This window comes from Parasteatoda tepidariorum, chromosome 1 (genome assembly GCF_043381705.1).
Source record: "Parasteatoda tepidariorum isolate YZ-2023 chromosome 1, CAS_Ptep_4.0, whole genome shotgun sequence".
NCBI classification, from domain to species: Eukaryota; Metazoa; Arthropoda; class Arachnida; order Araneae; family Theridiidae; genus Parasteatoda; species Parasteatoda tepidariorum.
This window is the reverse complement of record NC_092204.1, coordinates 78,408,579-78,422,360: the sequence shown is the minus strand read 5'-3', so window position 1 is coordinate 78,422,360 and position 13,782 is coordinate 78,408,579. Positions and strand designations below refer to the sequence as shown.

At 29.5% G+C, this 13,782-nt stretch overlaps 1 protein-coding gene across 4 annotated transcripts in view; it reads left to right on the top strand.

The window, feature by feature from the left end:
- The window catches only part of LOC107441901 (Krueppel-like factor 6), a 145,213-nt gene that overhangs the window by 102,187 nt on the left and 29,244 nt on the right, over positions 1 to 13,782 (top strand). Inside the window, exon 1 of one of the 4 annotated variants that reach the window (XM_071182906.1) lies at positions 75 to 141. The exons of 2 other annotated variants lie outside the window; for them this stretch is intronic. In XM_071182906.1, coding sequence (XP_071039007.1) covers positions 97 to 141 — 45 coding nt within the window. In that variant the 5' untranslated portion in view covers positions 75 to 96. Of the gene's footprint in view, positions 1 to 74; positions 142 to 1,130; positions 1,272 to 13,782 lie in introns of those variants that run through there. One more of the 4 variants, XM_071182907.1, reaches the window with a different exon arrangement.

Here is a 13,782-nt window from a genome sequence, read left to right as displayed (position 1 = left end):
TTCAATTCAATGAGTTTGCAACGCAATAATAATTTGTTTTCTTTCTTTCTAGGTGAGTTTGAAATAATTGAATCCATTGTTTAACTGTAGTTCAAAATGTGCCTCAAATATCTCTCTGTTTGGAATATATCCCTAACTCAGGTATCCAATTAAGTATTTAACCAACTCTTCAAAAAATATTTTTGTTTCAAATATTTTATTTAAATTAAGACAGTTTTAATTAGATTTTTTATTTTTAAAGAAATTTAATTATCAAGTACTTTATGGGGGTTATGAATGTCTCAGTCTTTATTTTATTAATTGAAAAACATGAAATTCATTTTATTTGAATTTCTTAAAACTGAAATTTGTATTCTTCAAACGACTAGTACAACTATTCGCTTGACACGTACTACTCAGAATTTAATTAAAAGAAATTTTATCAACAAATAGCTAATGACGTGTCATAAATGTCAATATTTATTTTTACCAAGATATAAATTTTAAATTCATCGTGTTTAAATTGTTAAGTTTTTATGGTAGTTAAGAGATTTAAGAAAACAAACAATGTTTTACTCATTTAAATTTAAAAAATCTTATAACTTATTTGCTGATTTAAGAGTTAAATTCTAGTGTAATGGTCCACATTTAGAACTACAAAGAAAACTCAAAATGCATATTAAAATACCCATTCTTAATTGATATTTATGCAGTTTTTTTTGTGGGAATTATTATAAAACGATAATCAGTTAGTTGCTCTTTCGCCTACGTAAAGTTTTTTTCATTTTTAATGATAATACATTTACAATTAGTGATCTTTGAACTAACGCCTACGTGCCATTTTTAACTATTAGACCTGACCCAGTTCATTTAAATCTTACTCACTATAATTACAGCACACCCATTAGCAAAAAGTAATATTTTGAAAGAATCGTCATCAATACATAAAATCCTATCTTCTTTTTCATTCAACTTTATAATTACGAAATCAGTTTTCACACTTTCGTAAAATACACACACAAGGACACATTCCATTTTCTAATGTTTACAACGTTTGTCCCTAATTGCATATGTTGGTCGTCAAAACACCTGAGGATTTTGCAATCACCTGACTGGTTGGCAAACGTTGGGCTTGACCAGAAGTCTTAAGCACTCATCAAAACCTTGCTTCGGGGTCGCGAAAAAAGATTGCACATACGTCAATGAAAATGAAATTTGCATAGCAGAATAGAAAAAGAGGAATTTCGTGAATGAATATTTTTCGCAATACGGCCTTCAAAGTTGCCAGAAAGGTAAGAAGTTAATGTTGAATCATTTCCGGACTTGCGTTTGGCGTCTTGAGAATAATATGTGTCATTCCCACTCTTTCATATAAACACGCATGTCTTGCGAAAATTAAAACATTTCCGCTGAAGTTTACGCCAAGTCATGTTTACGGTACAAAATTAAAATTCATTAGTGAACATGTTTAGAATAACTAGTAACTAGTGTTTATTCGCTATGGTGACTTCTATAACAAATCTGCCACAATGCAAAAAAAAAAAAAAAAAAAAAAAAAAAAAAAAAAAAAATTCCCGATCGAATTACGGTAAAATATTTTTTTACTGGTACGTGTTACGGAACAAAAAAATATATGATATACTGTATTTTTTACCTTAAAATCACTCAAATAAAATAAATATTACTATAGAAATTGTGGTATAATATTTTACGGTTAAAAATGGATTTTGAGGAGGCTGAATCCTAAGCGCCTTTACTTTATACCGCAATTTTTTACAGTGCATAATAAACAGATAATTGTGTAATATCATTAGTATATGTTCTGATAGTTTAACAAAATATTCTTAATAATTATTTGAAATTTAAAGCCTCTTAATTGTACTTTGTTTAAAATTTTGAGCCGTTATTAACGATTGAACCCCATATCATAGATTAAACTTGATTACAAGCTACTGGGGATCAATTTGTTCGGGCACATGGCTCAATTTAGCAGCTTCTTAAGGTTGAAAAAATTTGCACTGGTTTATGGTTCAAGGTACAGTTCAGTTTTAAACCGATTTTTCTTAAGACATTCTTATTTTTGGTCATATATATTAAAAAGGTTCTTACTTTTTCTCCCCTCAAAAATATTAGTCAGAAAAAAAACTTCTAATGCTCATACCATAAACCTTTGATAATTTTGCAATTTCCCCTTATTTTTTACACATTTTCTTTTCATTTGTGAACTATCTTATTTTTCATATACTGGTGAATTAAGGTCGATATTTAAATCCATGTAAAGTTGTTCGATACTTTTAATTAAAAAAAAAAAGGTTTGTTATTTTAAAAAATAAAATAAAATGGAGCTTGTAGAATATTAATTAACTTTTTTTATTTGTTATTTTAATATTAATATGGGAATTACTCCGTTACTATGGAAAGTGACCACTCGACAACAGAAAAAAATACTTATGGTTTAACATCCCCTTTGTATTGACAAAGCTCTTAATTTCTAGAATTAATGAAATAAAATAATATTTATAGCTAAAAAATGTTATCGTTATTATATTCTATATTAAGTATCTATTGTAAACAATAAATTTCGAAATATTACGCATTCCCGTTTTAAATTTTTAGAGATTCACATCTGAAAAAATAATGCGTTTTAAATGCAAAGTTTATAACGGCCCCTTATATTATATTAAACAACGTCAAACTAAAGAAGAAAAAAAAATTTCTGTGTATTCTTCTGTGTATTTTAAGAAATGAATTATATTTATAATGATTATCAATGAATCAAAAAATGTCATTTTTTAGTCATACTCAGTTGCCATTTTGATTACCAAGAGATAATTGTCATAACTGACGAACAAACACACTAATCTGTAGCTGAATTTTTTCTTGGAAAGGTTCTTTTTCTTCTATTTGGTAACACTGCGTGAAGAAACCAGTTTTCCTGCATATCATTTCAATTTCATTATGTGCAATGTGTGTCTGTGAATGCATAATGCAATGAGCTCTGCAATGTGTCTCACATAAGGTGACTTTTCATGACATTTTACATAAAATATTGAGCTTTTCGCATCAAAATGATCTTTGATATTAAATCTCCTCGGCGGAAAAGTTATTTGAAAAAGAAACTGAAATGATGTTTTTCTTATGATTCTATTCATCTATTCATCTTATGATTTTGGAAGACCTCAGTTAAAAATAATCATTTCAAATATATTTCGTGTAAAATGACACGGTTCGCACTAATCACAACTAAAATTACTAATTTTGTTTTTTCATTATAGTAGTTATTGCTACTATTTTAGCACAGGCAATAATAATTGTTTTTATTCTAGCACACCATTAACAGTTCAACTGATATTCTTGTACCATTAACAATGATAATCACAATTTTTGTACAGTTAACGATAATAGTGATAATTCTAGTACTGTTAACAATAATAGAAGTGTTAGTTCTAATAACGTTAATAATAATAGTAGTGTTAGTTCTAATACCGTTAATAATAATAATAGTAGTGTTAGTTCTAATGCTGTTAATAATAATAGTAGTGTTAGTTCTAAACTGTTAATAATAATAGTAGTGTTAGCTCTAATACCGTTAATAATAATAGTAGTGTTAGTTCTAATACCGTTAATAATAATAGTAGTAGTGTTAGTTCTAATACCGTTAATAATAATAATAGTTATGTTAGTTCTAATTTACTGTTAATAATAATAGTAGTGTTAGTTCTAATACCGTTAATAATAATAATAGTAGTGTTAGTTCTAATACTGCTAATAATAATAGTAGTGTTAGTTCTAATACTGTTTATAATAATAGTAGTGTTAGTTCGAATACCGTTAATACAAGAATTGTAGTTTTTCTCTTTTACTTTAAAATACATTTCATTGATGGTTTTTTGTGAGTTTTTGTAAATTATACTTCATAAAAGCACTAACTACGGAACTGATTTACCGATAATTTTATGATCTCATATTTTCTGGTACACTACTATTATTAGGTAATCGAATTAAAAATAGCTCGTCCGATAATTTTATAAAATTCGTTTGGAATATAAATTGAACGTTTTATTCTGGCGTTTTACATTTTTACAAAAAAGTGCTAGCCAACATTATCTCCGTCTTACATAAAATTACAAAATTGTAACATTGCGACTATGGAAAACTGCAAAAATGATGCATTGTGACTATGGAAAACTGAGAAAGTGAAGCATTGCGACTATGGAAAACTGCAAAAGCGAAGCATTGCAACGAGAAAAAACTACAAAATTGTAGCATTGCAACTATAGAAAACTACAAAATTGTAGCATTGCGACTATGGAAAACTGCAAAAGTGTATCATTGCGACTATGGAAAACTACCATTTATTTCATGTGGTTAAAATAATTTTTTTTTTTCCGAGAAAGTGCATATCTTTAGGTGGCTTGTTGTGGAACTGATTCAGATTGCATTGGTCGAACAATATTTTCCTTCGTGTGACTGTATTTACATAGCAATAACGGAGAAAATCCATAAAAACCCAAACGACTAAAAAGTAGGTTAAATAAAGATAGCATCATTTTCTAACAGTTACAGTTTCATCCTCAAGTACCATTGTTTAACTGTTAGCGGACATGAACCAAGTACGCTTAGTAGACGGCTTCATAAATGTCTATTTCACAAAACTAATCGAAAAATTATGTGAAGTTAATAGAAAACAATAAATATCGCCTCATAATAGTTTTTATGAGTAATTTATTTGTTTTCGAACTGATTCACGACTTCCTGTGTCGTGGTTTTATTCGGTGACTCGCGCTGTATTATTGGATGTTCGTGCCTTCGTGAAATTTCGGCGGCGGAATTTGGTAATTGAATGTGGCCACAACTAAATAAGGGCTCTTCCTTTGATTGTTATTAAGTTTTCATAAGACAATATAAGTTGCATAAAAATATTTAAAAGCTCATTGTATTAGTTTTTATTATTATTCTGCGAAACCAAATTGCTTCATATTGAATGCTTCAATTCTTTATTTGGTATACTTTATTTTTCGATTAATATTAGATTTTTATTGACTCTTATATGAAGAGAAAATATGTGAATTATGCATTTTAAATGTAACCTAATGCATTATTAACTCTATTGTTTTTTTGTAAGAAAAAAGTTATTACAACGCAAGTTATTACTAAAAGTTATTAAAAGAAAACTACACAAAAGTTAGAAAATAATCAAAAAATTTGCGAGCAAAATTTTAAATTGTTTTTGTTAAATCACGCTAATTAAATTTATTTTTTTATCAGTACATCATTCTTATTTATTTGTTTATAATAACTTAATAGTCCATATAATTGTCACTGGGGATGTTCATTATTATTATTCAGGAGTATTCATTCATTATTATTATTCAAGAATATCATTATGTGTAATATTTCTTGTTTCCCTACTTATTTATTTTGTTTTATTACTCATTTATTTATTAGATTTTGTACATTTAGCTAATTAACTTATTTTTGTCCCATCATAGGAATTTTACAAAGTTTGGTGTTAGTTTCATTGAAATATGCTTAAATTGCATATACACACAAAAAAAGTTTTTTGCATGAAAACTTTTATTTCAGAAACAAAATGTTGCATAAATGCTCCATTGTCTAAATCATTTCGTTAATACTAGTTTTTTTTATAACATTTGTTTTATTTTTATTATATTAATAGAAATCGCAACTTTATTCCATCATAAAAGTTTATGATTAATTTCAAATAGAATAAATATACATTTTCAAAAAGTCAAATTTGTCAATAACTGTTTCAAGTTTTAAAAACAAAATTAGCGTAGTTTGAAAATTTTCAATGGAAAGTGTTTGCTCCAATTGAATTTACAAATATTTTATAGACGTCTTCAGAACCCTCAAAAGGAGCAGAAAAATATACTTCATAGTGTTAAATAAAAATAAAAATTACGCACTTCTAGCTGAAAATGGGTTAATCAAAAAATAAATAAAATAAAAGCTCATTGAAAAAATTTAATCAAAAAAATTTTTTTTTTCGCGTATGAACCGCATTACCAGTCCTAAAAATAAAAGTATATTATTCCGAGTCTGCTTATGAAATGTTAAAAACATGCAAATACGATTTACACATGGTGCATTAAAAGCTGTAGCAATATATTTAAAAAAATAGTTATTATCTGAAATATATTAGAGATATAAATTTATAATATAATCTATACGATCAATCCATTTTGAATTAATTAAATTATTAATTATAATCAATAAAGTATTGATTATTTAAATAATTAATGTAAAAGCCTGTGCGTAACTGGAATTTAAATAATCCCGTCTCGATTGCATCCGTTATCAAGAATGCATTCACTGTTACAGTTATTGCATAAATTAACAGTTTGGACCGTTAATGTTTAATTACAATATTTGAGCTTAATGAAAAAAAAAGCAATTGCTGTTATACTATTTCTATATAAATGCTTTGTAAATAGATATGGATTATATGAAAAATAAAATTTATAAATTAGATTGCATAACCGATAAACACTAATAATACGCATATTTTATTTATTAAAACCATTTAAATCTTTGACGCAGAATTTTTATTAAACATATTTTTCCTTATGTCTATTATTTTAGGTCAAAATGCGTGAAAAATATTTAGCATTTTAATAAATTATTGTTATGAAATACAACATGAAACACCTGTGTCTTTTTCTGTGTTTAAAATAAAATCTTCCAAACACTAATTTGTACTTATTTTGAGTTATTTAGATCTAAGAGAAACAGTAATTCATCATTAAAATTACTTTTATTTACGAAATCAATTGTTGTTTAAATAAATGTTTAAATATGAATCGAAAAAAGGTTTTAAACCACTTTGTTTAAAACCGGTGTTTTAAACAAAGGAGTTTTAACACACACCGGTTTTTTTTGTGAAAGGTAAAAACTTCTAAATACGGCTCACTTCCAAACAATAATCTATGAGAAAACAGTTATTCCTCACTGAATTTTCTTTAGTTTCCAAAATCAATTATTGATGAATTTTTGAATATGAATGCAAAAAAAAAATTTTTTAATTAATTTTTTTCGATTTTATATTTTAGTACAAATACAATTCCGATAATCTAACACATATGTTTAGTAACTATTAGACTGTTTTTATAATTAATAAAATATCAAGATTTGCTTCAAAGGTTTAAAGGAGTAAATCACAAAATAATTGGAAAACATGTGGTTAAATTATATCATAAAATGTTAGTCCTATTTTTAAAAATTTTAAGATGCCATTGTGACTAGTCGGCCAAATTATATCCCCCCCCCTGAAACTGAACTGTAGTTGATTTTAAGCAATTGATTCTATAAAGATAATTTTGGTATTTGATCTATTTCAGAATTTTTTTAAAAAGTAATCTGAGGTGATTTTTATACATTTATCTATCGTTTCCTTGTTAGGTGTTAAGTATTTTTTTTTTCTTCACTATATTTATCTTATCTACCTTACATTCCAACGAGCCTCCTTAAACCTAGTCAACAAATTTTATCTTTAGATTATACAGGTACCGTCTGTTGCATCTTCTGACTGTTTGATTAAGATACTGTATGAATCAACTTGGTGTGCAATGTTATTTTTGATTTTCGGTAAACGTTTTTATCATCATCTGACATAATTAAGATTCTAGTTAATGTTGTTGCAATTTTATCATTCTAAATTTAGAGCTACTAGCTGTACTGAGAATGGAAAGATGACAGATAAAATTTCAAACTATTTTGATCATTTGTGGTCGAGTAAGATGAAAAATCCATACTGTAATCAGATATTGTGAAGGTTAGTTTAAATAGCAGATTTTAGCTAATTTTAATCTAATTTTTGCTGATTAAATATCAGCAAAAATTAAAAAAAAAAGTTTATTTAAACGAAATTTATGTTATTTTGTAAGAAGAAATATCTGTTTTATGTAATCTGCTGAAAATGATTAAGTATGACATTAAAATGGGTTTTTAGCAGAGCTGGAAAAACACATACATTCACTCACAAATTATGAATCAGAGAAGCAAAGATGATAGTTGATACAGTACAACCCTACAAAAAAGGGTCACCATTATGCCAACAGTTCGGAGATTGGACCCATATATCCATATACTTATATCCATATGAACTCCGGCAGACATCATCCATATGTCATCATGACCATATTTATCAGCTCAAGTGATGATATACATGAGCCAAATCTCCATATTATTTATAATAATGGGCTATATTGGCATATAATTTAATGAAACCGAAATGTCTAAGAATTATAAAATTTAAATAAAAAATAAATTTATTAGAGAGAAATAAATTTTTCAATATAATTTTGCATAAGTGACGAAATTTACTTTTCCTCAATTAAAATATAAAAAAAATATTTTCTTCACATAAAAGTAATTATTATATAAAAACTTTAGAACATAAATCACAATTTGCTTTAGTGGAACAAAATAATGAAATGTACACAAATATGATATAGCGTATTGGGTAAGTAAGTACCTGTGTGTTCTAAATACGTAGATTTAATTATAGTATGTTTTATAAAATAAGTTTTGCTTTAAAAACTTATCTTTTTGTTACAAAAATTATTAATAGTTTTTTGCATTTAAGAAATATATTTTTTAAAATAATCCCAGAAAAACTCTTGTAGAATAAAGAAATAAAATGCATATGTATAAGAGTGATAATACGGAAAATTAATAAAATATGTAAGAATTATGGCAGATAAATTTATTACAAGACATTAAAAACCGCTTTGGATTTTTCTACGTGTAGAGCCTGTTAATTTGGGGGGCTAAAAATCTTGACTGTATAGCCAATAGATTTTTAATATTGATAGTCGTTTAATGTTTTCCGTTACTGTGACGACCGTTTGTTTTGTTTCTCTCATTATATGCAATGTCATTTTAGAGAGTTTCTTCTTACAAATAGGTATTGAGATCATTTTATTATTGAAAAAAAAATATTATTAACGTATCTCTGTAGTACCAATTCTAGGAAATATTCTTAATTTAGCGCGTGAATAAAGAACGGAAAGAAACGAAAAAAGTTTAAAAACCTTTGATTTATATATAGTAAGGCAGCCAATTGCCACAGAATCAACTGAATGAACGAATGAATCAGAAAAAAATATGTGAATATTATAAAATGTCAAAAAATAGTTTATTACCCATTATGTTTGGTATCTTATGGTAGTTGGTTACTACAATTTTATAATCTGCATAAACAAAATAATTTTCAAAATACTTAGGAAGTTTTATTTGGTACCCAAAATATCGAAAATAGTCTGTCCTGTTTCCCATAACGGAGAAAAAATTCTGGTAAAATTACCGTACTGTAGTATCGTATTGACATAACTAGTAAAAAATACCATAATTCTGGTAATAAAAAACAAAATATATGGCATTTACATCATTCATTTGGTAATTTTTCCGTTCACGTGCTAACAGTTTACTGGAAATTCTGGTTTTCAAAATTAACGTTCTTATTACCACACATTTGGCGAAAAATATAAAACTGAAAAGTAATCCAACCGAATAAATGGTTTTTATTCCATGCTCAAAGGTATTATGATAAAATTACCAAATTTTACAGATATTATAAAACCTTATTTTATTGTTCATTTTACCAGAATCATTACAAAAGCGCTTCAGTAAAATTTACCGAGCTTTTTGGTGTTCTCATTGAGCCAGAAACGTAATAAATTTTACCATATTCTGGCAGTTTTAACCATTATGTTATGAATCAAACCTTACCTATTCTGTCTGGATATTTTTAAACTTACTAAACGTAACCAGAAATAGTTCATTGCCAGTCCCCAATTAGACTGGTATTTGCATATCAAAATTGGTAATCAGTCTTGAGGACATTGTTTTATTCTGCTGTTGTAGAGCTGGTTAGCACGCAGAAGAGATAATCTGAGAAAAGGGCGGTTGCTTTGAAGACGAGTCAATGCATCCCCACACGAGATCAGCCTAATGGGCAGATTAAAAAGCACACAAGCTCTACATCGTGAAAAGCTAGGAATGTCGGTAGATCGTCCTACAGACCGAGAAATGCATTTCATGGATGACGGCCACATTTTGGCTTGGTGTCGGTTAGTTCCGCCAAATCTAAAGAGGAATCGTCCTCTGGATCGGTTAGCCCTTTTTACTTTCTGTGTGTGCCACTGCCACGATGTGTCGTTTCTCAATCATCCAAGCTGAAATCCTAGCCAATCCTTTATTCCAGTCACGTGGTGCGAATGCCCTTCGTCCGTCGCACCTTCCTCTGAATTTCCTTCAATCTGTTTGAATAATTTTTTTTTTTTTTTTTTTTTTTTTTTTTTTTTTTTTTTTTTNTTTTTTTTTTTTTTTTTTTTTTGTGAAAAATAGAGTGTGGCAACGCGATGAATTTTATGATAAATCGTTTGCTATGTCGAACAGAGTGACATTACTCCATCAATCCAATTCTTTGCTTCGCTGAAAGCTTTTATTATATGCTTTCATGATGTGTGTTCTTCGACTGGTTTTTTCTAATTGTAGAATTCAAGGAATAACAAATTCAGGTTTTCTTAACCCTAGATTTTATTTAAAATTCAATTCTTAGAACCTGAACTTCAACGATTGATGCAGTATATGGAGATTGTTTACTTCTCAGAGATAAGATTTGGAAGAGTTTAATAGCTATTAGAGGTTGTTGTGGCTTTTTCTCCAACTGTGTGACGAAGTCAAACAAGATCCATTAGACCATTGTTTCTCAACGGGGGGCGGTGGGAGTATGTCGAAGGGCGGTGGACTTGATTGGGGCGGTAGGGGGGCGTTGAGTGTATTTTGGGCAGTAAGGGGGCTATGAGCATGTTTTGTTATTCTAATTTAACTTTATAACTCCTTAATTTTATAAAATTATTAAATTAAGATTTATTTAATAAATAAAATTAATATTAAAGAAAAGGATTAAAGTAATATAATAAATTAAGATTATCTGATACACTATTTGTATTAGCAATAAAACGAATTCATCTATTCTCCGATCCTAACCAGCACAGCGCAGCGCATGAGTCAGTACTTTTTGCCTCTGACTCATTCAAGCTTTTTAGTGGAAATTGAAGTGCATGCACTTTTAGTATGAATGTTCGATTTGACCCGTGTTTCTTATGATGGTTTTAGTTTGCTTCCTTATAGTTTTTTCCCCAGTTTCGATTCGATTTCATTGTGTATTTGGCCAGGTACGTGGGTGAATTAGTTCCTTATCGTAAATTGCTTATTGATTTGAAGAAATGTTGATTTTCCTTCATCGCTTGTATTTTGCTGCCACCAACAATGTCGGTTAGCATAAATAAGTGTCGTCAATACAGTGTGAAGTTCCTCAGTGAACTGATCGTTAAGACACGGTTCCCAGCAGATCACCAAAGATTTGTCATTTTTCACGAACATCAAGGGCAAGTTTCTGAAGGCATTTTCGGCCTCAGGCTCACTAGCAACCTCATCACGACAAAATGCGACGAAGGTTTGATTGCCTCTTATAATATATCAAAATTAATTGCTAAATTTGGGAAAGCTCATACCATCAGCAAAGAGTTGATATTCCCGGTTGTCGAGGAAGTTTTAGAAACAGTTTCACACCATCCAGCTTCATCCAATTTAATCAAAAATATCCAATTAAGCAACGATACAGTGCGGCAACGAATTGATGAGATGGCTGGAGACGTTGAAGTTTCCTTATGCAAACTTTCGATATCCAACGAATTTTCCTTTCTAGCTGATGAATCAACCTTACCAAGTAATGTAGGGTTACGTCCGGTTTGTGAAGGAAAGAAAAATTATTAAGGAGATGCTTTTTGTTTGATGGTAGATACCAAAGTTGAATATATTTTTAATGCTGTCAAATATTATTTTAAGGAGCAAAACATTCCGCTTGCGAATATTTAGTCTGTTGCCACTGACGAAGCTCCTGCAATAGTGGATCGACATGGGGGGTTTATCACCGTTTTGAAGAGTGGATCGAGGCTATCAGATATTTTAGCTGTTCACTGCGTGATTCACAGACAGCATTTAGTCGGAAAAAATAAAAGCGACAGTTTGCATCAGTCATAGCAATGTGTCATACCTGCTGTGAACAAAATTCGCAGTAATGCTCTCAACGATTGATTGTTTATACAGCTATGTAAGAAAAACGATCAAAAATATCACTTGCTACTTACACACCGAGATTCACTGGCTTTCCAAAGGTGCATGTCTCAATAGGTTTTGGAATCCTTTCAACTCTGTTCTTGAGTTCCTCGAAGACAGAGATGTAGTTCTGAGAGACAGATTGCTAGAATTCAAGATAGACTTTGGCGGATTTATTTACAAAATTTAATGGCTTTAATTTACAATTTCAAGGCAACGATCTGAATTTGATCCCTACAAAATCAGCTATTTCTACTTTTAAAAAAAAACTCATTTTGAGGAGGCAGAATTTTGGTAGGAATGAGTTCAGCAATTTCCAATCTTATCATATCTTTAAAAGAATGAAGAAATTACCCCTGATGATGCACAAGAATATTATCAACACCTTGACTCTTTGCACGTGGACTTATCTGAATATTTGAAGGATGTTTTGTCCCTGGAAATTCCTCAATGGTTATGAACCCTTTTGTGATTGAATCGACAGAGGTTCACATTCAGGAGGAATTGGTGGAACTTTAAACTAATGAAGCTTTGAAAATTGAAATGGTGATCGTCTCACAAAAGTTTGGCTTCAAGGTAACATCAGTCGCCTCTACCCTGGACGGTGGAATATCGTCAAAAAATTTCTAATCGGCCTTCCTTCTCCACCTTTTCGAACGTAGATTCGGTGCAATCTAGTCGCAAAAAAGAGAAATCGACTCTAGATCGTGCTACGAAGGGACTTGTGTCTTCACCTCACTAAAAACATTGAACAGAATGTTAAGAAACTGGCTCTGAACCATCAAGTACAATCATCCCACTGGCGTAATTACTCGATTGTTTCGTTGATACTACTTTTTAGCGTAAAAAAATATTTTTTGGGTGTTTTTTTAATCATCTAATTAAGAAAAAATGACTCTTTTTAAGCACAGTTTTTTTTGTTATTTTTTTTCATCACCGTATTTATTTTGATTAGGACAAATTAACTGCGATTACCTGCGGGGATGAAAGTATCGAGTTAACGTACACATTGAATATTTTTTTAAAAGAACCAAACAAATTTAACGCGTAAAAAAAAAAACTGGATTTTCACAAAAGGGGGCGTTGAAATGATTTTTGCTCTTTAAGGGGGCGGCAACGTTTAAAAGGTTGAGAATCTATGCATTAGACCGTTAACCCTCAGAAAATCAAAGTTCCAGTATTATTCATGTGCAATTAGAGGTTGTTTGGAACATCTTCTTCTGGCCCTGCTGCTCCACCATGAGGGAGAGATGTATATATTTTTTTAGAAATTTTGAGTATAATTAAAGTGACAAACATCATCAACATATCTATAAAAAAAAGATCTTGTTGAAACTTTAAAGTAATATAGTATTTGTTTGCAAAATCCGAATAATTTCTTTATTGAATCTTCAGTCTAAGCTAAAATTATGCCCATCTGACTGGAAGTTACACGTTCCAATTCGTCCAGGAAAGCAAAAGGTGTGTGTAACACGTATCTCAATTTCTGGCTTTTTCAGTTCGCATATTTTCTGTAGAACTTATTAGAAATGAAAGGCATATTTAAAAATTATTTTTTAAATTATGTTTATATCTATCTGGACAGGCCAGTTGTTAAAATTTGTTACAAGCCAGTTGAACAAAATTTGTGTACACTGGTATTTGTGTATATTAGAA